This window comes from Ceratotherium simum, chromosome 26, assembly GCF_057802395.1.
Source record: "Ceratotherium simum simum isolate JZ-2026a chromosome 26, ASM5780239v1, whole genome shotgun sequence".
Classification (NCBI taxonomy): Eukaryota; Metazoa; Chordata; class Mammalia; order Perissodactyla; family Rhinocerotidae; genus Ceratotherium; species Ceratotherium simum.
Genome location: NC_141925.1, coordinates 33797378 through 33822585, shown reverse-complemented (window position 1 = coordinate 33822585; position 25208 = coordinate 33797378). Strand labels below are relative to the sequence as shown.

The 25208-nt window shown below is 62.8% G+C and overlaps 1 protein-coding gene across 1 annotated transcript; it reads right to left on the bottom strand.

Annotated features, from left to right (window-relative positions):
* Positions 1-2497: 2497 nt before the first annotated feature.
* LFNG (LFNG O-fucosylpeptide 3-beta-N-acetylglucosaminyltransferase) lies at positions 2498-11328 on the bottom strand. The gene is made up of 8 exons (XM_087417480.1): positions 10835-11328; positions 6236-6284; positions 5618-5717; positions 5354-5507; positions 5168-5253; positions 4504-4669; positions 3868-3953; positions 2498-3688 (listed from the first exon to the last, which is right to left on the bottom strand). Exons 1-8 carry the CDS (start codon positions 11267-11269, stop codon positions 3622-3624), a joined length of 1143 nt encoding a protein of 380 aa, XP_087273606.1. The 5' UTR covers positions 11270-11328; the 3' UTR covers positions 2498-3621.
* Between the last annotated feature and the right edge of the window lie 13880 nt (positions 11329-25208).

The window sequence follows — 25208 nt, the reverse complement described above, 5'->3', positions numbered from 1 at the left end:
GGCCCAGAGAGGGCAGCACTGGCTGAAGCCACCACCAGGGTCTGGCCTCTGGCACCTCAGAGCTCATGGAAAGCCCTGGTCTCCTGCTGGTGGGTGGGCCAAGTCGGGGGAGGGCCATGGAGATCCAGCATCGCCATCCTACCTCCAGCCCTACAGCCTTCCAGGCTCCCTGACCGGCCCCCCATGCGCACCTTTGCCCGGGCTGTGCTAGGTCCTGGGGCACCCTCCTCTCCCCACTCCACCTCCACAGAGCCTTCCTACTCCAGCTCCAATGCGCCTCTTCCGGGAAGTCAGCCGTGATGGCCTCAGTTGAAGGAAGTTTGTTTCAACTGAGCAGGGGGCCACCCCCCCGCCGACCCCTCTCAGCTCCTCCCAGACCCCCTCACCGGCCTGGCAGCACGGAAGCGGGGGGTTGGGGGAGCACTGCCACCCTCGCTGAGCACCCAGCAGCCCTATGGTTACGGTTTTACTTCTTATTTCTGAAAGCCCAGGATATGGGTTGGGGGTGACGATGCCACCAGAAGGTGGGGCACAGCTGCCCCAGACATGCCTCAGGGAGAAGTGAGGTCCCCCTTCTGCTCCATGACTCATCCTCCCAGGGAAGGCCCCCTTCCTCACACCCCTGAGGGCAGCAGATGGAAGAAACCAGGCTGCCCAGTTCCCCTAAAACCCCTCCTGGACCTGCTTCCCCTTCTGAGGAGGGAGAACTTCCCTGCCTCCCTCAGTGCTTATTTAGAAGAGGAAAGGGCCCCAGGCTGATGGCCCCTGCTCCTCAGTGACCCCTCCCAGGCCCTGACATTTATCCCCATTTCTTAGACGGAGGTCAAGGCTGGGGGAGGGGCAGGGCTTCCTCCCCACCCAGCCCCGGGCTCCTCTGCTCTGCTGTCCCCGCTCAGTGCCCCCACCCCACGCTGGGACAGTAGGGGATGGCCCCAACTCTGATGCGACTCCACCTGCGGGGCAGCACAGCCACACCTGTGCCCCGGGGCCCACCAGCTCTGTGCTGAGGCCGTGCCAGCTGCCTGAGGCGGCACTGGGGCCCTGGGTCTACCCTCAGGCCAGGGCAGAAGGCTCCTCTGACTCACCCGGGCAGGAAGGAGGCCCACCGCCTCTGCCCGCACGCGGCCGCAGTTCCGCTCTGGCTCCTCCCAGCTCATTTTCGGCTTCCTCGTCCGTAGGATGGGCCCTTCGCCATCCGATGAGGTGTGGTCACCGCCTCTGCCCAGCCTGGCACACGGTGGGTGCCAGGGGTGACGGTAGCCGAGTCTGGGGGCGCCCCCCAGATGGGGGCCAGGCTGGGTGATGGTGAGGGGCCCCCCTTCCCTCCCACTGTCCCAGTCACTGCCCACCCCCCCCCCGCCCCGGGCAGCTGCTCTGAGGCCTTCTGGAAACCACTCTGCTGACTCAGGGCTGTGCAAGGCCGAGGTGGGGTCAGGCCCTGGCCAGTCAGCCCCCAGGCCAGGGCAGCCACCAGCAAGGGCTGTGAGGAAGGGGGCCCTCCCCAGCCAGCCCTGTTTAGGGGTGCTGAGTGTGAGCATGTGTCTAGTGGGGGTGGGGCTGGCACTCTGCCCCCAGCAGGTCAGCAGTGGGGAAGGGAGGCACCTTTCAAATGACTTGGCTTTCTGGTGTGTTGCTAAGGCTAATTTCAGAGCAGAGTGGGGGGCGTGGAGGTCAGGGGGAACCTGGAGGCCCGGCCCACAGAGCAGGTACCTGCAGGGGCAGCTGGGGCCCAGGAGCCCAGCAGAGCCAGCCCCAGGGCGGTGGAGGCTCAGTTGGAGGAAGAGGAAGTGAGGGCTGCCTCGCGGCTGCCAGGGCAGTGGTGGGGGGTTCCCCGGCTGGGCTGGAGCCCCCCCTACTCCAGCTTACCCGCAAAGGCTTGTTTGAGGAAGAAAGGGCACCGAGGAGCTGCTTTCTTTAGAAAACAAGGGCAGTGTGACTCCTCGCCCCACCTCCCAGGACCTGGCCAGGTGGGGTGGGGGCCCAGCCCGAGGTCGATGTGGGCATCAAGCCCTTTCACAGAGGAGGGGTCAACGGCAGCATCACCAGCATTAAAGAGGGGCGGCCGGGATCCTGCCTGGCCTCAGTTTGAGCTCCTCACCACCTTACCAGCCCAGCTGCCTGAGCTTGAGCGTCACCCACTCCAAGCCTCAGTTTCCCCATCTGCAAAATGGAACAAGGATATGGCCTCCGTGGGCTTGTGATGGGGATGAAGCCAGATAAGGAGGTTTCTGGGCCAAGCTGGCACAGGCTGGGGCTCCAGAGCCTCAGGGCTGCTCCCCTGGCTGGGACCCCCTGACTGCAATCTTGGGCACCCTGGGCTGGCCACGCCTCTCAGGCACCTAAGTAGCTATTTTCATCCCAGGTTCCCTTCCATGAGAGTTGGCTTGGGGTGTCCTCTACCTACCTCCCCCATGTGAATGCAAACAAGTCCCCAGTCCCCCCTGCAGCACCTCTGATGGACCCCCAGCTCAGGCCCAACTTCCAGCCGAGACCAGGATCCCCGGGTTGCCCCAAAGAGCACCTTTATTCACAGCAAAAGACGTCACCATAGCAACCACACTCCAATTCCCTGAGAACTTTTCCCTTACATTTGCTTTCCTAGCTATGTCTTTGCAGAAAGAAAAACAGAAGACAAAACACACCCCACGGGCCAGGTGTGCCAGCTGGGCCGGCGGGAGACAGGTACGAGGCAGGAGGGCGGCCGAGAGTGCAGGTGCCACGGCGACATAAATACACAGAGTGTTAGACGCTTCCATCGGCTTTAGCAACAAAGGTTATCCCGAGTTTGGCTTCTGCTTTTTCTGATCCACAGAAAAGATAAAATAACACCCTCCCCCACCCCCCTGAAAACAAAGACAAAAACATCCTACTTTTTACCCACCCCCTCTCGAAAAACAAGCACAGTAAAAAAATACTGTCACGATATTTACAGACACGCCCACTATGGGCGACTTTCTCTCTACTTTGGAGAGGAGATAAAACGCTCAGCTCTGACTCCCTCTCACGGGGAGACAAAGGGAAGACGTGGGAGAGGGCCCAGGAGGGCTGGGAGCGGGGCCACTGGGCACCCAGCCACAGAGCCCCTGGGGCTTAATGGGGCCGCTGGCCCTGGGCAGGGGCCACTGTTCCTCTGAGCCACGGTGGCCCGCTGAGCTCAGTGTGGGAAGCACAGCTCAGTCGTCCTGGGGGCTCTGAGGCAGGGGTGCCAGGATCCCAGGGTGCAGGTGCGCCCAGCACGGGTCCTGCGCTCAGCAGAAAGGAAAAGGCCCTGCACATCCCTGCAGAGCAGCCTCTGATCCCCATGCTGCCCAAAGACCTCCAAATAAACGCAATAATGAAACTGCCCTCAGAGTGACCTCTGACATACAAATCCTGCCAGGGCCTGGGCTCCAGAGCGCACTACCCCACGGAACACAGAAAGACAGACGAGTGGCACTTTGCTGGCTCCTCAGCAGAGCAGAACTGCCCAGCAGTCTGCTACACGGTTGGGCGCACAGTACACACACACACGCAGGCACAGCCCTGGGGGAGCCTCGAATGCCAAGGCCAGGGCCACACAACAGGGTCCCCAGGCCCTTTGGATACCAGGGGCACCCGGGGACGGGGTCTTAGCCGTGGCTGCTAGAAGATGGCGGTGCGGGGACACCAGGGTGTGTCCGGGTACAAGTGGCAGTGGATGGAGCGGAACCTGTGAGGACAGAGGGGGGGCTGGTCCGTGTGGGGTGGGGGTGCTGAGCACCCATCTTCAGACCCACAGCACCGGAGGGGCCCCACGCCACCCTGAGCAGGGCTCCTGGGGACTGTCTATAGTGACCCCCAGCTCTAGCTCTGCCAGCCCCGCCCCTACCTGGGCCTCAGTTTCCTCACCTGGATGGGTCAGCCTCCACTGAGAAGGGCCCCTTCACGTGGACGGCATTCCGCTTGTTTTCAAACATGCCGTAGCTCAGGGTCACCTGCAGGGAGAGGGGCCCAGTGATGCTAGGAGGGGCCCCAACGCCCCCGGCTCTGCCCAAGGCTGCCCATGTGGCTCTGAATGAGGGAACAGCCTTGCCTTCGGCCCTCCCTCAAACCAAGAAGGAAGGTCCATTGGCCACGCTGTACCTCCCCCACCTGCGCTGCACACCCCAGGAATAAAGTCCAAAGTGGGGGCTTCAGCTGGGCTGGTAGCATTACCAGCCGCAGATGAGAGAATATCTACTGAGGCAGGACAAGACCCGAAACAGACAGAGCAGGTGGGTTGCACTGAAGACAAAGATGGGAAGGATGGACAACAGGATTTGAGCGGGGTCCGTGTTGGTGGGGGGACTTGGGGTCTGGGTGGCAGCCAACAGCAGGGCCCTTCCTGACCTCCCTGTTTAAAAGAGTGACCCTACCCTCCACTCCCTCCTCCCCCCAACCCACTCCATTCCTCTCTAGGATTTGCCCCTGGCCTCCTCTCCCAGCAGCTCTCCTCTGGGCTCTCCTCTGTCCACACTCCCTTCCGGGCCCCCAGGGGAGGCGCACCTGCTCGTGGAGCTCCGAGGCAGGCACCTGCTGCAGGTTCTCCAGGTGGGAGTGGAAGAGCCCGCTGCGGATGAGGGGCACGCCCAGCAGGGCCTCCACGATGTAGCCGATGGTGCAGTCGTCCGGCAGCCGGATCCGCTCGGCTGTGCTCATAAAGTGGCCCCCGCTGCGGGAGGGAAGGGATGAATGGATGAGCAGAGGTGGGAGCTGGCTGCCCACTGGGAGCTGGGCAGGACCCTGCCAGGCAGAGTGTTGCACAGAGCAAAGAAGCCAGGCTCAGAGAGAAGGTGGATGTGCCCCCATGGAGCAGGGTGCAGACCACGTCTGTGTCCCTAACAAGTTCTCCTGCCCGCAGCTCCCTCCCTCCCTGAGCCCCAGCATAGCACCCTCCACTCTCCCAGCTTGAGGATTCTCTGAGTGGGGAGGGCCGAAGGCAAGAAAGGGGTCCTGCCCAATGGTGCCCGGGCCTGGGTGCTAACTACACCTGGTGCCCGGTAGGCAGAAATGGCTGGTGGTGGGGCACGACTTGACCGGTCCAGGCATATGAGATTGTGGATACCCGCTGCTGGGAAGATGAACCCAGCCAGGCCTCACTCAGGGGGACCTTGGGACCTAGGGCAACCTAGCTGGTGGGTCAGCCTCACCTGTGCCCCAGAACACTCACCTGGCCCACGGGCTCATCTTCAGGGCCAGCCCACGGCTGATGCAGAAGCCAGCCCCACCGGTGGCAAACCAGAAATGGACAGGACGCTGTAGGAGAGGGGAACATCTTGAGACCCCCGCCCCAAGCTGCAAGGACACCTTCAGCTTCCTCCCACTCAGCTCAGGTATGTGTGGGTGGAACGCTCACCATCTTGTTCTCGCTGACCCTCTCCGTGGCCTGAATGGGCCTGTCCAGGCTGGGCTTGCCGATGTAAACGTCCTGCGTGTGCGGGTAGCTGGCCAGCAGCCGCAGCAAGGCCCGCACGTTCACGTAGTTGTCATCGTCCACGTGGCAGAACCACCTGGGGGCGAGGCAGGGCCATCAGGAGGGCGTGCCAGGGGTGGGTACTGCCAGGGCAGGTGCCTGGAGCTGGGGACGTTCCTTGGGCCCCAGCCAGAGGCCAACACTCACTTCCTCCCCGAGTCGATGAAACGGTCGTACTCCACGGCCATCTTGCAGGACAGGGCCTGGCGGCTGTGGGCAGCCGAGCAGTTGGTATTGACCACGTTGCCTGTGAACAAGGGGAGGGGGCTGTAAGTGGGTCCGAGCTGGCTCAGAGAGGGCAGCCTGGCCTGGAGTTACCCAGCAGGCCCTGTGAGACAGAGCAGGATAGAGTAGGTGGCTGTCTGTCCCAAGGCGCCCTGGGTTCAGGCTGTGCCCTGCAGTGGCCTCTCCCCTCAGCCCCCTCCCCAGAGCAGGACACAAGGCCTGGTGCCTGCCCCCCCATCCCAACCCCTTCCCCAGGCGGCCCCGCCCCGCCCCGGCCCATTCAGGCAGCTTTTTCCCAGCACCGGCCACCTGTTGCCGCCACATCAGCTCAAAGGGCCCGGGGAGCTGAAAGGGCCTCATTTGCATGAGAATTGGGGGGGCCGAGTGGTGGGGCGGGGCCTTGAGCAAACCCGTTGAGTAAACTGCCCTCCCAGGCCCGTGGCCTCCGTGACCTCTCCGGAGGGGCGGGGGTGGGAGGGTGGAGAGGAGGGTTTCCTCCTGGGAGTGGAGCCCCTTCGCCTCCCCAAGTCCAGGGCTCACCCGTGCGCCTGGCCAGGGCCTCATCTTCCCCGTCGGTGAAAATGAATGTCTGGAAGAAGAAACACGGCCTTGAGCTGGCAGCCCTGTGTCCCCCACCCCCGGGCCACAGCGGGGGTCCAGGGCTGGGCATCCTGCGGTTTCAGCAGCTACAGCTCAGTCCTGCCCACTCCCCTCCCTTCTCTGGGCCTCAGTTTCCCCCTGTGCACAGAGTGAGGCTCAAGTGCTGCGCCCGAGTGGAAGCAGGGCTGGGGCTCATGCAGACCCTACCCCCCATGTCGACAGCTGCGCCCAAGGTCACCTGGCAGCTGTGCCGGCACGAGCCAGGTGGGGCGCCCCGCCCACCCGCCAGGTAACCGGCGCCCGCCTGCCCCGCGCACCTGGTGGGGCACACACCCTTATTGACACAGCGCCCGGCCTGCGGGAGGGGGCAGAGGGCGGAGCGGGGACAGGCAGAGGAGGTCGGCTCTGGGAAGCCAAGTCTCAATCAGCCGGGGACAAAGGCTTCTGCTGGGCGGCTGCCAAGCCCTGGCGGACAAAGGGCCCGGAGGGAGGATGAATCACCAGGCATTGTCCGCCAGCTTTGTCCGGGCCGCGCGCGCCGCGAGGGGCGCCGGGCCGGCCTTAACTCGGCTGCCTTAAGCGGGAGTGGCCGCGCTGCCCATTACCATACAGCTGGCCTGGTTAACTGGGCCAGGCTGGGCGCGAGGTCCGGCGGGCAGGGGTGCAGCCACAGCACTGCGGTCCTCCGGGCCAGGCCTTCACGCTGGGTCCACGCACCCCCGGCTGTGTGACCAGCCGGGCAGGTCACCTTCTCTGAGCCAAAGCCACACTGCTGTTCTATGGAAATGCCCACGGTCAGCAGGGTTGAGGCAGGAAGTCTGACATGGCCCAGCCCACAGATCGGTGCCCCGAGCAGCCATGGGGCCCGGTACCCCCCTCCTGCTGCTGGGGCGGGTGGGCGAGGAAACCCGGGCTCCTCACAGACAGGCCTTGCCCAAGGCCACATCAAGGCTCCACCTTGCCGGCATGGGGCCACCCCTGCCAGGATCGCTCCGAGGAAGGGGGGCCACAGGGCGGGGCCAGGAGCTGCTGGCGCCCGCCTGGGCCCGTCTGCACACGGGGAGGAATGTTCCTTCCTCTGCCGCCCGCCCAGCGCGTGCCGCCGGGCGCACCCAGGCACGGCTGAGTGCAAAGCCTGAGCGGGGGTGGATGGGGGTGGGGGGTGCTCTGAGCACAGGCAGCAGGAGACCCCCGCCTCCATGCCCACCAGGCCTCAGTTTCCTTCTGTGTGCAAACGGGTCCAAGGGAGGATCTAGCATGTGCAGGCGTGGCACCCAAGGACCTGGGAGACCCACATGGGGTGCCCACCCTCACCTGGGCGGCCTCAGCTCCTTGCCCAGCCTGACCCCAGACCCGGGCACACACTCAGGTGAGGCCACGAGCTGTGGGTCACAGGCTTAGAGCTAAGGAGGGTGGGAGGTTCCACACAGGAGGCCCTCCTTCCGGAGCCCAGTGGACACCCCAGGGCAGCCCGCACGCACAGACTCGCACCCAGCCTCCAGCCCGCTCCCCAGCATCTCAGCCCAGGAATGCCGTGGGAGGCTGAGGCCGGCCGGTGCAGACGCGCCGCTGCTGCCGCTGGATTAAAAGGAAAATGCTTTCTTAATGAGATCAAGCGAGGCCTGTTCTCCCGCGCTTTGGTGGTGCCCTAAAAACCCAGCCCAAGGCTACGGAGATTAAAGTCACCTTTGTTCAGATTCAAGTCACCTTTGTTCGGCTGGGGGGAGCAAGGCCGACCGCCCAGAGGGAGTGCTGTGGAGGGTGGGGCTGTGGGGGTGTGAGGGTGCCGGGCCTCCCGCCTCCCCACATCAGAGCAACCGGGAGAGGAAGGGACGGGCTGCCCGGGTGGGCCTCGCCTGCCGCTCAGAGCCTCAGCTTCCCTCTCTGTACAGTGGGCATGACAAGAGCTCACGGGTGCCCAGAGCAAAGCGCAGACACTGACTCTCTTCTTTCATCTCCCTAACGGCCCTGGGAGGCAGGCACCGGTACTACCCGAGTCGGGAAACTGAGGCCCAGAGAAGGGCAGCCCCCTGCCTGTGGTCATACCCTGGGGCAGAGGGGATGCTGGTCCAGCCTGGCCCTGCCTTCCAGGGACAGAGACCCCCCCCAGGCCCCCTCCCCACTTCCCTGACGACGAGGCTGGAGGAGGAAGAGCAGGGCAGCCAGGGCAGCAGGACTGGCTGGGGGCAGGCCGGGGGACACCCACAGGAAGCGGCATTGTTCCTGGAGCTGCGATTCAAAGAAACACAGGATGCCAAGCTCTCCCCCAACAATTGTGGCCGCTGCGGTGGCAGCCGCTGCAGCCTGGCCCACTCCTGGGAGGGGTGGGGGAGGACCGTGTGGGCCAAAGGCCGAGCCCCTCATCCTGGACGTGAAGGCCTGCCACTGTGGCCCCGCTGACCTCCCCCTGCCCCTCCCCGGGTCACTCCAGTTGCTGGAAGTTTCTTGCACATCCCTCACACTTGTGTTCATGATGCCCAGGGTGCCCTTTCTGGGTATTTTCTACTCTCAGTCTAGCTCAAATGGCCCCTCCTCCAGGAAGTCTTCCTCCCCACCCGCTTGTGGGTCAGATGCCCCCTCTCAGGTCACACAGCCTCTCTGGGTTTCCCCCACCCAGCCCTTCTTCCTTGAGTCTCCCCCAGCAGACTGGGTCTGAATCACCCTGCACAGGGCTGGGAAAGGAGGACCCTCTGCTGTGACAGTTTCAAGGACCCCTGCCCCACAATACACTGTAAGAGGGGCTCTTGCTTGCTGTGACACATGAACTGATTGCTAGGGGCAGATTCAGCCTCTTCTGGGTGGGGTCAGCTGGCGAGAAGGAAACTTGAGAGGCCCTTCAACGGGGAGCTCAGCACCCAGGGGAGTGATGGCCCCCACCTGATTCTGAGTGCCCTCTGGGCTCATGCCCTGCATCTCCAAGTTGTCTAGTCCTTTTACAACACTCTATTGGAAAGGCAATGCTTTCCCCATTTCAGAGATGAGGAGAGTGAGGGTCAGAGAGGCCCTAGGTCACTTGCCCAAGATCACCTAGCTCGGCTAGGACTTGTATCTGAGACCCCCGACCACATCCCTTGTGCTAGAGAAAGCCCCCCAAGTCCAAGATGAGAGATGCTCAGAGCTGGTGTCAGCCCAGAGTGGGCTGAATGCTGCCAAATGTCACACAGCAGGGAGGCAGAGTCCTGGGGGTGGGGGTGCCTGGCTCAGGGATGGTGCCCCACAAGCGCTGTCAGTCAGGGATGTGGGGGGGCCCCATAGGCCCCCTCATCGCCAGGCAACCTGAGTGGCCAGCGCGCCGGCGGCGGTTCCCATGGAGCGCATAGCTGCACACAAGAGGCCGGACGCCTTTCTCCGCTGGAGAAAGGGGCTTTGTTACCTTGCCCAAGCGGCCGGCGTGAGAGCCGCCCAGCGCTGGGAATCCTAACGGCCCGGCCGCCAAACAAAACCCACGGCCCCCGCCACCCCCTCCCACCGGCCCGCTGAGCCCCTGGGAAAGGGACTCTGTGTTCCCAGGAGGCTGCCATGGGGTTCCCAGGGCCCCCTCCCCACCCTGGGACCAGATAGGACCCTGACTCCCCAGCCCCTATCATGACCTCACCAGGACCCTGCCCCCAAAAAGGCTCTGTCAGGCCAGAAGGCCCCAGGCCTCGAGGGTTTAAACGGGGAGGAAGAGGTGCAAGGTCTTCTCTGACCTCCCGCCCCAGTCAAGAGTCCCTCACTCTCACCCCAAATGCCCAGTTAGTTCCTTGAATCTCCCAGCCCAAGGATGTTCCCCTGCTGCCCTTCCCTCTGCAGGGCCCACCCTCTGTCCCCATCCCGCCTGCCCCAACCCAACCGTCCTGCTGCAGCCTCAAGGGAGATTTTCAAAGTGGGGTGTGTCTTTATTATGTGTGTGTAGGAAGTCAATGCGCAACTAAGGCATATTAAGCACAAGGTTCCAGGCTCCAGAGACTCCTGCACTGTGGGGAGAGGGTCCCCTGCACAGACCCCGAAACTCAGTGCTGTTTCTTTTGAGATATACTCTCCAGGGCTCACCAACACCCACCCCAACTCCAGAATATCTTCAGCAATGACTGGGATGGGGAGAGGACGGCCCCTGAGCCAGGAGTCCTAATCCCGCACTCCACCTCTAGGGAAAATCTTCCTCCCAGGGAAGGGTCTGAGCCCAGTGTGGATGCCCCATGCAGAATCTGCCTTGGGGAGGTTTAGGGACAATAACACCCTATTAATGTGCTCCAATGTTTGGGCAAGAAGCATCACAGGGCACCAACCCCAAGCACTGGTGGCTGGTGTAGGGTCAGTGCACGCCATCCAGGACTCTGGAAGTTGGCTGGGGATGGGTCCCCACTGGACACTTCTAAAACTGTATGGGGAGAGTGGCTCCACCAGGCAAAGTGGCCTGGAAGGGGATGGACTGACGTCACCAGCCCCCAGATATTCCCAGTGGCTGGCCAGAGATGCAGTCTGGCGCCCATCGGATACTGCCACCAGCTGGACAAGACGGCACCCCTTAACCCGCCCGCCCAGGCCGCGGGGGCTCACCATCTCCTTGTGGCGCGAGATCCAGGTCTCCAGCAGCAGGTCGAGGCGCGCGCGATGAAACTTTTTGGTGGTCTTGACGGCGATGAAGACGTCGTGGGGTGCCAGCGGCTCGGCCGGGGGCCGCGGGTGACCTTCGGCGGGGCGGGGGGCGCCCCCGGGCGGTGGGCCCGCGTCTCTGCGCGCGCGGGTCAGTAGGCTGAAGTACTCGGACAGACTGTGCACCTCGCGGGCGAGCGCTCCGGGCGCCGCCGCCGCCGCCGCCTCCAGCCCCGGCACCGGGGCCGCCCCCGCGGGGCCCGCCAGGCTGCGCAGCGCGCGCCGGCCGCGCTCGGCGGGCACCGGGGGCGGCGGTGGGTCGGCGGTGAGCACCAGGAGGCAGGCGAGCAGTGCGCCCGCCAGCGCCAGCAGCAGGCGTCTGCCGCAGCGCTTGAGCATGGTGGTGTGGCGGCCGCGCGGTGCGCCCTGCCCCGCACACCCGCGCCAAGGACCCCAGGTCCGGCGGCGAGTGCAGCTGTGTCCCGCCTGTGCCCCGAGCTCTTATATCTCCCTGCCCAGGTTCCGCCCCCCAGGAGGCGGGGCCCTTCGCGAGGCTCGGCCCTCGCCGCGCGCTGACTGGCTCCCGGGCCCTGGGGCGGGGTCTCGCGCGGGTCGCCCCTCAGGCCCGGCAGGGCCCACGTGGGGCCGCGGCGGGGGTCTGGGAACTGCCCCGCGGGCGCCGCGGCCTCCGCCCCCTTTGCGCACGTGCACGCCCCGCCCCTGTCGCCCCCAGCAGGCAGTCGAGGGGCGTGGGGCTTTGGGCCCGGCCCGCCCTGGTGGCCCTGAAGGGGAAACCCAGGCTGGCTAGCGCCGGCGGGGGCTGCACTGCGGCGTCTGGCACGCGGAGGGGCGCGCCCTCGGGGCGGTGACCGGGATTCTGGGACAGGGGCTTCAGGCTCAGTCGTCCCACAGGGGACGTCCTTATTTCCTCGCTGTGCACTTCCCCTCCCCGAGCCCGGCTTCCTCCCCTTGCGATGGTGCTGGCCAAGCAACTGGGACGGCGCCTGGGTGGACATGAGCGCGGTCAAGGGCAGCGGTTCTTAACATCAAGGAGGAGTCACAGATAGGGACACGAGGTTCCAGCGAGAAAGCACCTGTATCAAATTCCACCTCCAGCCCCTAGCTAATTTCCTCAAGTCCAGGCCCAACGTCGCGGGGTTGGTCCCCCGAAATCCTCCAGGCGCCCCGTAGCGAGAAGAAACTGAGGTCGCCCCTCCCCGCGCGCGCGATGAAAGGTTGCCTTCTGTCCCATTTGGTCCCTCTGCGCTCGGGCCAGATGTGGCCCAGCTGTGCCCCGCCCCGCCTCCCCGGCACACGGCGGCCCCCACCCCCGGCCCTTCCCACGGGCCGGCCCGGCCCACCACACGAGCAGGGAAGGCAGGAATGCGCGCCTGCAGCTCGGGTCGAGGGTAAGGGCGAGAGGCCCGGAAGTGGCCAAGGACCACCCTCCTCCTGGCGCGGGATCAGGGTCCCCTGCCCGCAGCATCTTCCGGAAGCGCAGCCGGGGGTGGCTCTCCGCTTGGCTGGGCCTCCTTCCCGTCGGGCTCTGCTGGTATCCCCTCCTAGGAGGCCCTCTGCCACCACCACCGCTCCTCTGGGCCCCCCATAGCGCTTCACTCTGCCCACTAGCCAGTTATCTTCACAGCGCTTACCACTCTGCCTGCAATGACACTTTTAGCTGTTCACACTCCCCTTCATGGTCCCTCTCCCTCCACCTGAATGTCACCTGCAGGAGAACAGGGCCTGGAACATGGTAGGTGCTCTACAAAGATTTATGGACACCCCCCCACACACACCAGACTCCGGCCCAGGGGGCTGTGGCCCATTTGCTCTTTGGGCCCTGGGGCCCTACCCCTAGCCCCTCTGTGATGGGTGGGGTAGGGGATGGGAGTTCCCAGGCCTCTTCCTGTCCCACCCCCCTCTCAGGTAATTAGCAGGCGCCACCTCAGGCGGGCAGATGCCTGAGCAGATGGTGCTGGCTGTGCCCAAGTGACAAGTCTCCCGTGGTGTCACCTCCTGCCATAAACCCCTCCCCCATCAGCCAGAGCCCAGCCTTGGAGCCTCCAGGCAGCTGGAGAGGAGGGGTTGGGCAGGAGAGACAAGGATCCGATAGCTGGGTAGGTCACCCCCAAACAGTCAGCTGAGCCCCAGCCCAGCCCCAGCTCAGGTCTGAAGGGTCTCTGTGCTCCCATGTCCCTCACGCAACCACCAACTCCTATCTATCCCATATCTGGGCTATTTTGAGCCAGAGCCTCCTCCACCGCCTTCATCTCTCCCCTGGACCTCTTGGGCAGCCTCCACCCTAGTCTTCTTGTCTCCAATCTACCTGCTCTATTTATTCTCCACTCCACAACCAGACAGCTCTCCTCATACCCCACTCACATGCGCACACACATCAAAATCTTCCAGGGCTCCGCCTGGCTTCTGAGTTCAAGTCCTGGCCTGGTGTCCATGCACCTCATGACTTAGTCCCAGCCTCTTTCTGGCTGCTCCCTGCAATCCCTCCCCATTCCCCCATAGCCCAAGCACTGTTGAGCCCCCAAATCTTTGCATGGGCTGTGCCCGAAGCCTGGGATTCAGGTTGGTGGCATCCATCGTTAGTGGTACTCACGAGGTGCGGCGCATTCTGCAAGAGGCAGGAGGGTGGGTGGCATACAGTCATGGCACCCTCTGCCACCACCTGACAAGATCCCATGAGCCAGCCCTTCAGTGGCCCCCAGCCCTGGGGGTGGGACTCCCTACCCTGAGCTCCAGAGCACCTTTGCTTTCTCTGACTTGTGCTACAAAGCCCTGGCTACGTGGCCCTTCGACACACTAGACAGTGGGAACAATGTGCCCAATGTACAGAAAGCAAGGTGAGACTCAGAGGAGAATGACTGTTGGGTTGTACCCACAGAGGGGTGGAGCAGCTGTCCAGAGAGGGACTGCCCAGCCTGGCAGGGGCATGGCATGGAGCCCGGCAGGGGTTTCCTGCACCTCTGTGCGGCCAGGCTGGGTGGGAGTGGGGGGCCCAGGAGCAGCTGCCCGTCTGGGAACAGCAGGACGAAGCCTTACAGCATTCTTGTGGGGGCCATGAGCTTTGGCGAGAGTGATTCAATCTCTTTGCTGTCAGGAGAATGGAATTTCGTGGTGACTCCTTGAGGTCTGAAAACTCTAGAGGGGTGGCCGACCTCCCCCACCCCCTTCCCCAGGCTCAGCTCCAGCCTGAGGCACTCCCCTCCCCTGCCCTCATCCTAGGCCCAAAGGCTGCCTCCAGGGACCCACTGGGCCAAACAGCGTCGGGGGTAGGGGGAGATGTTGGGCCCAGGACAGGAAATGGGGAGCTGGGGAGGGGATGGGGATGGCTGACCAAGTTGCCAGGAAGCCCCTTGGGGCCTTAGGGTCCTCAGAAAGGGGGCTGAGGGGGTGGAGGCTGTACTAGGGACCATACTGTTTGCCTTCCGGAGGGGCCACTTCTCAGCTTTAAGACCTTGGACCTGGGAGTTTCCTCCTTTGAGCCTCAGCTTCCCCACCCATAACAGGAGGATGACGTTACCGTCCATTTGATAAGGAGCTCATGGGCAGTAGGTCAGACAAGCAGGCAGCCTGGCCCTCTAGCCTCCTGGGCAGCTGACCTCTGCCCAGCACGGTCCCTCCACCAGCCCCAGTGTGGGGCTCCTGGGCAGCCGGGTGGCTGAATGGCTTGAGACCTGCCCACTGAGGCTGGGTGGAGAAGTGGCAGAGAAAATGGGACCCACATGACCAGGGAGGCCACAGTGGGCCAGCCTGCTGCCCGTGGGGCCCTACTCTGCCTCCCTGTCAGGCTCCGAGGCAGTGCTGTGTCCCCATCTGAGCTCAGGCCCCCTTCCCTGCTGGGCCTTGGCCTGGGGCCTCCTGTGGATGGAGTCAGTCCCACCGGGTTCTGGAAGCCCCTTCTCCATGGGCTCCTGGGGGCCTTGGGGCTGGCCTCCCCTGGGTTGTCTCTTTCCTGGGAAGATCCAGGAGACGTAATGAGTGACCCATTAACTCGCAGGAAGTCATCCGAGGCGGTCCTGCTCAGTGTCCCGGGAACAGGCCTTCTCCAACCCAGCGGCAGAGCCCAGAGACGGAAGGCACGGTCCTCAGCTCCACTGCGAGGTGGGGACAGGAAGGTGGAGCTGGGCAGTGGGGCCTCACAGGCAGAGGTGAGAATGCCTGCCCTCAAGGCTGCTGGGAGGCCGTGGGAGGAGAGTGATGTGGGGGGCCTCCTAGATGCCAGGGTACCTGGAGCTTCCTAAGGGCCACGGTGGCCCAGTGAGGGCCCCAGCCCAGAAGCTTCTGGATGAAGAGTCAATGCTGGCAGGAGGGGAGGTAATGGAGAGGGATTGGCTTAGCAGCTCAGAGCAGCCGGCTCCACAGCAGGAGTGGGGCACAGCAGGCGGCGGCAGCTGATTCCCATTACTGCAGCTGGGGTGGGCGCTGCCCCCATGAGAAGAGTAGACAGTCTACAGCTGTGAATCGAGCCCCCAGCACAGCCCGGTCCCGGCTGCCCGCCTGCTCCGCCCGGAACCCCTCACCCCTGGCCTGCACTCTGTGTGGTCTTGGGCCAGTTCCCTTCTCTCTGTGGGTCTCAGGATTTGACTCGACTCGATAATAGGGTTGTGGCTGGCGCCTTCCCTGCCCTGCCCGCCCCGGGCTGGCTGGACGTTGGTACTCTGCAGGCAGACAACACCAGTGAGCACTGATGGCCTGGCCCTTTTGCCTGAACCCTGGGGCCTGTCGTGGTCAGAGTGGCCAGGCCGACTTGGCCTAGGTGACTGAGTAAAGCTTTGGGGGACACCCTTCAAGGCCAGCGAAGTGCTACCTCTTCCAGAAAGTCCTCCCCAACCTCCTAGGGTACCCCCCATCCTGGTACTGACCACATGAGATTATAACTGCCTGACTGCCCAACTAGCCTGGGGCTCCATGAGGGCAGGGGCCACAGCTTGTTCCTCATCGGGGCCTGGCACAAAATCAGTGCTCAATTAACGTTGGTTGAACAGATGAGTAAGGGAATGGACAGATGGATGGATGGATGGATGGACAAACAGAGAGATGATGTGTGGATTGGTGGTGCCAGATGTCAGTTACCTAAGGGCAGAAACACTGTGTTGTTCACGGCTGTGCCCCAGTCCCCAGACCAGTGCCTGGCATATATAAGGTACTTGAGAAATATTTGTTGGTTGGGTAGGTGGACGGATGGATGCATGGATGGATGGATGGGGTGGGTGAATGGATGGGGTAGATGGATGGATGAGGTGGATGGGTGGGTGAATGGATGGAGGGAGGGATGGATAAATGGATGGATGGATGGATGGATGGATGGATGGATGGATGGATGGATGGGGTGGGTGAATGGATGGATGGATGGATAGATGGATGGATGGATGGATAGATGGATGGATGGATGTAGTAGATGGATGGATGGATGGATGGATGTGGTGAATGGATGGATGGATGGATGAATAGATGGGTGGATGGATGGATGGATGGATGGGGTGGAGGGATGGAGGGATGGATGGAGGGATGGATGGATGTGGTGGGTGAATGGATGGATGGATGGATGAATAGATGGGTGGATGGATGAATGGATGGGATGGATGGATGGATGGATGGATGGATGGATGGATGGATGGATGGATGAATGGATGGATGGGGTGGATGGATGGATGGATGGATGGATGGATGGATGGATGGATGGGGTGGAGGGATGGAGGGATGGAGGGATGGATGGACAGATAGGGTGGATGGATGGATAGATGTAGATATGTGACATACAGAGGCTCAAGAGAGCTAGTGCTCCACTGCCTCCCTCTCCCAAGCACCCAGCCCCGGGGAACATAGGTCTCAGGGTAAGGAGGCCCAGCAACACTGCCTATTGAATTCTGAGCTGGCATGGGAGATGGGGCCTGAGCGCAGGGCTGTGGTGACCGGCAGGGGCTGACGCCTGTGGAAGTTCTTGGTGGCCATACGCTGTGTGCCTGCTTCGCACTGGCAGCATTTCCAAACACTGTCTCAGGAAGGCCTCAGAAGGTCTCAGTCAACCTTTTGGTCTTGCAGATTGGACATGGGAGTCCAGAGATGAGAAGAGGCATGGCCTTGACCCCACAGCAAGGTCAGGGGGGTCTCTCGGGGCCAGGGTTTATGCACACCAAGAGGGCGGCAGGCTTGGGCCTGGCAGCTGCATCTCTTCCTGGTGGCTCTGGGCTGGGGCTGCCTGGGCCAGAGCTGGACTGGGCTAATCTGATTTGCAGCCCCCAGGAGCAGAGCCTTGGCCACCAGAACCCATTACTGACATCCTGCAGAGGCCAGACACCCACCGGGGAGACACCAGAGCTACTCTGCCCCAGCCGGCCTTTGTCTTGCCAAGAATGGCTAGCTTGTGCTGCGGCCACAGGCGGGTAGGGGGTGGGACATGGCAGTGCTGGTGCCTGCCAGGCCCCAGGCATGACCCCCCGCCCCAGTCATGACCCGATGCCCATGTCAATGGGACTAGGCCCCCGGAGCGTTGGGAGGAGGGGCTCTGGGATGGATGGAAGTAGCAGGGTCAGAGGCTTGGCTCAAAGTGGACTCTGCTTACTGCGTGATCCTGGGCTTGTCTCTGTGTCTCCCTGACCCTAGGCTCCTCCTCTGTCACACGGGCTGATGTTGCAGCCTTCCCCCTCACTCACAGAGGTGGGGGTGGATGTGGCAACGATGGATATTCCAGACTGCCCTGGCAGTGAGGGGTACCCAGGAGTGGCAGTCACACCCACAAAGAGATAAGCCACTGCCGTGGGACCCATCCATCCACCTGTCCACCTGTCCATTCACCCACCTGTTCAACAGCATCCTTGGGCACTTTCTCCATTCCTGGCTCTGCTTGGCCCCGGGGGAGTTTAAGAGGTGACTCAGACCCCAGGGAGCTCACAGTCTCATGGGGCAGATTCGTTAGGCACCCAGATGTCCCCAAACAGAGGGTGGGGGGTGGCTGGAAGAGGTTCAAATTCAAGTGTGCTGAAGGCCTGGGTAAGGGAAAATCCATTGTGCGCCGGGGCGAAGGGTAGGGGGCTCAGGAGAGGCTTCTAGGAAAAGATGGTGACTGTGGCCCTGTAGCTCGAAGGTTTGGGCAGGCGGAGGTGGATGGGAAGGCAGAGAGAGGGAGCCACCTGGGAGTGTCTGGAGAGGTTGCGATTTTGGGGGGGGTAGAGGAGTGGTGGGAGATGAGGCTGGAGAGTGAGCAGGAGCCTCAGGGTCAGGCTTGGGAGGCACTGGGGAGCCACAGAAGGTCTGTGAGCAAGAAGGATGTGGTCTAAGTTGCATTATACAGGGAGGAGAAGTGACTCTGAGGTCCAGCTCAGACAACAGGAGTCCACCCTGGACCTCCCTATCTGTCTGTCTGTCCCTCCAGGCCTTGTGTCCTTGTGGCCAGGGAGGGAGGAAGCTGGGAGGTGCTGGGGGCCATCTCAGCCTTTGTTCGCCCTCCTCCCTTCCTTGGGAGGCTCTGCCAATAGTAAAGCTTAGTCTGGGGAGTATTTTCAGAGGAGGGCAGGGCCAGGTTGCTCAGAGGTGGGTGGACCCTGCTGGGAAGGGGTGGGGGAGGCAGGGGGAACAGGACAGAGGCTGGGCTGAGGCCAGCCTCAGAGGGAGGACCAAGCGTCTGAGGCTCTGCCCTCTCTCTGCAGCCCCGGTCTCTTGTACACACACGGTCTGCAGGAACCAGCCCAGGGTTCTCAACCCAGGGGCGATTTTGGTCCCCGGGGGAATATTTGACAATGAATGGAGACATTTTTGGTTGTCGCCCTGGGGGTCAGGCAGTACCAGGACATCCAGTTGATAGAAGCCAGGGATGCTGCTAACCATCCTATACTATGTACAAGACAGGCTCCAAAGAACTTTCCAACCCACAGTGCTGGGAGGCCCAGGAGGAAAAATCACCAACAAGATGACAGGTCTCTCCCCAGACACGGCCCTCGGTGGGGCGCTCAGGGTGGCTCTCTTGCCACGCCCGGGGTCTGCACCAGGTGGGCATGGACTTGGCAGTGAGGCCCCAAGGAGCAGCTTGCTCCCCTCGTCCTGCAGGAGGTTACATGAGGGCAGAGGATGCAGCGGGCAGGGCCACTGGGACAGTGTGCCCGCCCAGGAGCGGAAGGATTACACAGGGGGCTTCCGGCGGTGGCCTTGGCGGGGGTCAGTGGGGGCTGGGGCCAAGGCCGGGCTGCCTGGGCTGTGGTCCTGGGGTTGGCGAGGGCAGGGGCAGCAGAGCTGGGCTCCCCGCCCTGCCAACCCCCACAGCCTCCAGGTGGTTCCAGCCTCAGGAGGGGCTGGGGATGGGGAGGTGGCAGGGAGAGGCCTCCTTGAAAGCTGTTTGCTTAGCCGAGGTTTAATCTCCAAAACAGGAAGGCTCATATTGACAGAAGCAGCAGACGGAACTGCCGATGCGCCTGCCAGGTTAAGCTCTCCAGCCCCCCTCCGCCTGCCTCCACGCCGGGGGGCTCCCCACAGACCCCGCCCTCGAGTACAAGTGCTCCCACCCTCCCCCACAGCCCCTAGGCTGTGCCGGCGATGCCAACCAGGCCGTGGAGAGAGGGCATGTCAGCCCGCTGTGCCAACTGCAAGGAGGGTTGGAGCCAGAGGGCGAGGGGGGGCAGGAAAGTGGAGGGGGATGCGGGGGCTCCCGGGTCACAGGCTCAGCAGGGCGTGTCCGTCTCATTTTGCAAATGAGGAAGCAGAGATTCAGAGAGGGAAGTGAGCTGGCCTGGGTAACATAGCTGGGGTGGGGAGGGTCTGCCCAGGTGCCCCCACCCCAGTTCTGAAACACGCTTGGGTGTGGTGCTGTCTACCACCGCCATCTGAATGAGCAGAGAAGGGGGACCCAAGTCGACTCCCGGAGTGCCCCCTCTCTGGCGCCCCCAGGAGGGAGGACCCAGCTCTGTGCTCAGCACAGCCTCAGTGACCACGAGTGTTTGCTGAGCATCTGCTGCCCAGGCCATAAATCTCCTCGCTGCCAGAGGAAGCTGCAGGACCGGGCAGGGAGGGCATGCCCCGGGCAACCTCTAGGTCATTCTGGGCAGCCACTTCGCCTGACAGCGATGTCAGCCCAGGCAGGGCCCAGGGGCCCCTTTCTCCTCCCAAGCAGCTGATTCGGTGGGACCAAGGTGCAGCGGGGCAGGGCCGAAGTCAGCCCACCCCCTGGACCATCTTAGGGAGCCCACACACCTCTCTGGGTGAGTTTTGCACACTTTCCCTGGCTGCCTGGGGTGGGTGGTGGGTCAGAACTCCAGGCCATTTCCATGGCCAAGATGCTGATTCCTTGCCCAGAGCTGGAGCAGGTCTCGGATGAGACACAAGGGCCAACCCCCGAATCCTGGAAGTGGGGTTCTGGTCTGACATCCTCCTTGGCTCCTCACTACCCACTTGGGAGGGCTGGCCCTGTCCCTGGCGTTTGCTGCCTGCCAACCTCCCAACTTCCTCCGCCAGCTCCCACACACCCCCGGGCTCAGCCAACCGGCCTTCTTCTCACCTTCCCAGCTGGCGCCTCTGCCTCCGCTGCCCCCTCTCCCTGGGTCTCAGCATCACTGTCCAAGCCTTCCCTCCCAGCTGCCACCTCCTTGGGGAAGTCTTCCAGGCTCACTCCCTTCTGGTCTATCCCTGGGTCCCCTCCAGCCCCCAGCACACATTCTGGCACCCAGAACATGCTCGACTATGGTGGCAACCAAATGGAGCTAAGAGGTTGCTGGGCGTGCGAAGATCCCGAAAGAGCTGAGTTCCGTCTCACAGATGGGAAGACCCAAGGCGAGAGGGCAGGGCCCTGCCCACGGTCACACCGTAGTTAGCAGGCATCTTCAGCCCCCTGAGAGCGGGCATCTGTGGGCTCGTACCTCCTGTGTGTCTCCCACACCCTGGAAATCCCGTAGTCCTGCGGGGCCCAGGCTCGAGGGCCCCTGCGCAGGGTCTACGGGAGCATGCGTACGTGGCGCAGGGGCAGGGTGGTGATGCTGAATGCCCTTCGGACAGAGACGGGCTGGGTCACTGCTCCCACAAGGAGCTCCTGGGCACGCCTGACTCTCCCAGGCTGCCCCTGGACAGCTCTGCCCCGGCCAGGAAACCAAGCAGAAGCTGCATACCAGGCCGAGGAGCGGGTGGCTGGCTGGCCTGCTCCAAGAGGGGAGGGGACGGGGTGGCCAGTCCCCACACCCCAGCCCGCAGCATGACCTGGGGTACCTCTCTAGATGGGGAAGGGAGGGATCCCAGTCTTGGCTCTGTCCCCAACACGATGTGGGGGTCTTCTGCAGATGGTTTCCCTTTCCTCAGCTGCCTCCCCTGTCTTGCGGCCTTCCTTGGGGCTCCGAGGCCAGTCCCCTGCCCCCCCAGGGCTGGGTGCCCCTGGGGCATATCTCTTTCAGGCCTGGAGCATCCTCAGGGGCTGGCCGTGCCTGGTGGCAGCCGCCCACACTCCTGTCTCATCCCCGCCTGCCATTGCTGTCACTCTATCCCAGCGACCCAGTTTCCCTCCTTGTCTCTGCCGGTGGGGTGGGGGCCCCTGGGGGGACAGTGTCCCCCTTTGAGGCGAGGGCGGCGGTGGATCAGATGTCCTGGGCGGGGCCGTCTGCTGGCTCAGGGCAGCGGCCACGGCTTTCAGGTCTTCAATAGCCCGCGATTAGGTTCCGTCCCCAGGGGCCCCTGTTGTGTGGCCATTGTGATGGCGTGGGAACAGCTGCATCCCCGGCTAGACAGGGATGCGCCTCCCTGCCCACGGGAGCCCTGGTCTGGGGGCTGATGGGCATCCTCCAGGGTAGGAGCACACACAGGCGCATGTCAACATGGGATCTTGAGGAAGCAGGGACCCCGGCCACGCAGGCGGGGACGTATACACACTGGGTCCTCAGAACCCTGCCAGGCACCGTGCCCACTGCCCAGGGCCACTGCTTGGGAAAAGGCACTCCTTCTTTGCAGCTTGGTGAGCAGAGCATGGGCTGGATTTCAAGCATTTATCCTTGGTTGGTGCACAACCTGCACACATGTGCACAGCAGCCTTGGCACTGCCCCCAGCCCCTCCCTGCCTCTCTCCAGGCTTTCTTCAGCTCTTGTGCTCCTCTTGACAATGTCCTCCCCAGCCCCTGCTCAGGTTGCAAGGCTCATCCTCGGCTGATGAAGCCGCAGGCCAGTCCCTGCCAGTGGAGATGAGAAAGAAGGGGAGGACAGGCTGACGATTTCAGGTCCTAACGGCAAGGCCTCGCATTTCCTCCCTGAAGAATCAAGTGTGGGAATGAGTAGAGCTGTCGGTGGGAAGTGGCCGAGATGCCTCAGCTGCCGGGCCTGGACACGCCCCACCTCTAGCACCATCTCTCCCCCTGCAGTCCTGAGGATCTGTTTTGCAGGGCCGTTGTGCCCAGCTGGGCAAAGAGAGGCCCAGCTGTGTTCCTCTTGGTGCCCCAGACACATGTGTGTCGGCACATGTGTGCAGATGTGTGCATACCTTCACGCATGTGGATGAGCCCGTGTGTGCGCTGGGGGCGGCAAGAGCATGGTGACTGCGGGGCTGCACGTGCAAGCTGACGAGCGCGTGGCCGTGTGCAGAGGATGCCTGTGTCCACGTGTACACACCCAGAGCTGGCCCCGGCAGCCCCAGCCGGCGCCTTCCCTCCAGCACAGCTGCAGACTCGGGAAGGGGGAGGCGGATGAGGCTGGCCTCAGCCTGGTTCCCCAGAGAGGTGGCCGGGCCAAGGTGGGAGGCGGAGGCCAAGCCAGAGTGCTGGGCGGAGGTCGGGGCCAGGGCCGGGGTGTGGCCCCCACCACGTGCTTCCTGTCCGGCGGGTGGCAGCAACTTTGGACAGGAGGTTGGCCCCATCAGGAAGGCGCTGCCTGGAGAAGTGGGACTTCTGGAGTCTGCTCCTCTCCCACCTCTTCGTCCAGGAGCTGTCCCTGACCTCTGTTGTGGCCGCAGCTGCCTCTGTCCGCAGAGCGAGTTGAGTGTGGAGCCTCCTTCCCTCTGGCCCGTGGGCCTGGCTGTGGAACTTTGGGGGCAGGTGGAGACGTGGCTCTTTCGGCGCCTCCTGTACCCCTCCAGGCTGAGCTGCTGCTTCCCCGAGAGCCCAGGCCCCAGCAGACATACTCCCCGAGTCCTCATTGCCCTAAGGAGCCGTCAGCCCCGAGACAGGCAGGGTTTGCTTAGGGGCACACAGCCAGCTCTGGAAGGACACGGCTGGACCCTGGGGAGCCCACCTCCGAGTTCAGGGCCCTTGGTGGCTGGAGCCACAAACTCCCCCTGGACTGCTCACTCCAGAACCTTCTTCTGGCTGGGCGGCTACTCTGGACACCACTGAGCTTGGCTTTGGAAGCGGATGGCCTTTGGGGCTGGGTGTTTCTTCCCAGGGCCAGGCCTGGTGGCCCCTCCAGACACAGGAGAGGTCAGGGGCTGAGGGGCAGCTCATCCTGAGGCCTTCAATAGGTGGGTATTGGGCAGACCACTGGGGGGCTCCTGCTGGGAATCTCAGGGTCACCCTGCCCAGTCCTGAGCAGTCACCCAATGTGGCTGGAAGAGTCATCAAGATGCCAGGCCCTGCCTGCCCTGTGGCCTAGTGGTTAAGTGCGTGCACTCTGCTACTGGCGACCCGGGTTCGGATCCCGGGCGCACACTGACGCACCACTTCTCCGGCCACGCTGAGGCCGCGTCCCACATACAGCAACTAGAAGGATGTGCAACTATGACACACAACTATCTACTGGGGCTTTGGGGAAAAAAAAAGGAGGAGGATTGGCAATAGATGTTAGCTCAGAGCTGGCCTTCCTCAGCAAAAAGAGGAGGATTAGCATGGATGTTAGCTCAGGGCTGATCTTCTTCACAAAAAAAAAAAAAAAAAAGATGCCAGACCCTGTGCTGGACCCTGGAGATAGAATATGAGCAACACAGACTCAGCCCTGCTGTCTGGAGCTCACACTGTTTTGGGGGCCAGCCAAGAGTGTGTAAGCAAACAGATACAGCTCATGTAGGGGTCATCATGATAAAAGAAAAGAAGGGAATGGAGATTGAGCTGACGAGGGAACACGCTTTGGCTGGATGGTCAAGGAGAGAATGGACAAGGTGACATGTGGGCTGAGACCCAGAGGGTGTCACAAAGCACGTGGGACATCATCCCAGGGTAGAAAACAGCAGGTGCAAAGTCACTGGGGCTGACCGAGGCTCCGTACCCACTGCTTGCCCCCTCTTGGAACATTTATGCAGTACCTCCTGTGAGCCAGAGCTGTGTTGGACGATGGATCAGACTGCAGAGGCAACTCAACTTAGGTAGGGCCTGTCTGGGGTGGATGGGGCGAGGGCTGGGCCAGGCCATGGGGAGATGTCCTTCCTCGAGGAGCTGGAACTGGAGGAGACAGGAGTGAGAAGAAGGCCCCGCCTGGCGGAGGGTACCAGCCTATGGGAAGGTAGGTATTGGGAGGGATCCCATGGCTGGGCTGCAGGAGGAGGTCCAGGCAGACCTGAGTCTGTTCTGGTCCCGTTGGCCCAGGTGGCCCAGTCTGCTGTGATCCCACCCCCACACTCATCTGGACCAGTGAGCTGAAGGCCCAAGTGGGGGTCAGGGGTCTGTGGAGCGGCCCCTCATGTCTGTGAAAGGTGCTGGGGGAGGGCCGCCAAAGCGGTCCCCCAGCGGGGGCCCCTCTCCCAGGCCCTCGCCCCTCCCCCACCAGCCAGGTCCTGGGGGATCTTTTTAGATCCACTGTCCCCCATATTCCTGTCCTAGGGCCACAGTAACAAATGACCACAAACTTGGCTGAAAACAACAGATATTTATTGTCTCCCAGTTCTGGAGGCCAGAAGTCTGGGATCAGGGTGTCGGCAGGGTTGGTTCCCTCTGGGGGCTCAGAGGGAGAGTGTGTTCCAGGCCCCCCTCCCAGCTTCTGGCGCCTCTGGCAATCCTGGTGTTCCTGGGCTTGTAGATGCATCACCCCATCTCTGCCTTCACCTTCACCCGGCCGTCTTCCCTCTGTGTCTCTGTGTCCTCTCCTATTCTTAGAAGGACACCTGTCATTGGATTTGGGGCCCACCTTAAATCCAGGATGATCTCATCTTGAGCCTTCACTTCATGCCATCTGCAATGTCCCTTTTTCCAAATAAGGTCCCCTGTGCAGGTTCTGGGGGTTAAGACTTAGACCACTCTTTCTGGGGGGCCACCATTCAACCCAGTACACCCCTACGTGCCACGGACCTGGGAGGTCGCATCGCCCCTCACTGCCATGCCAGTGCCCCCGCCCTTGACCTCAGGGCTGTGGGGGGCACCCCTTGACATGTGTGAGTCAGGAAGGGCACAGGGCCCGGTGGTTGGTGGAGGCAGGGGTGGCGGCTCAGACAGTGGGGAGCGCC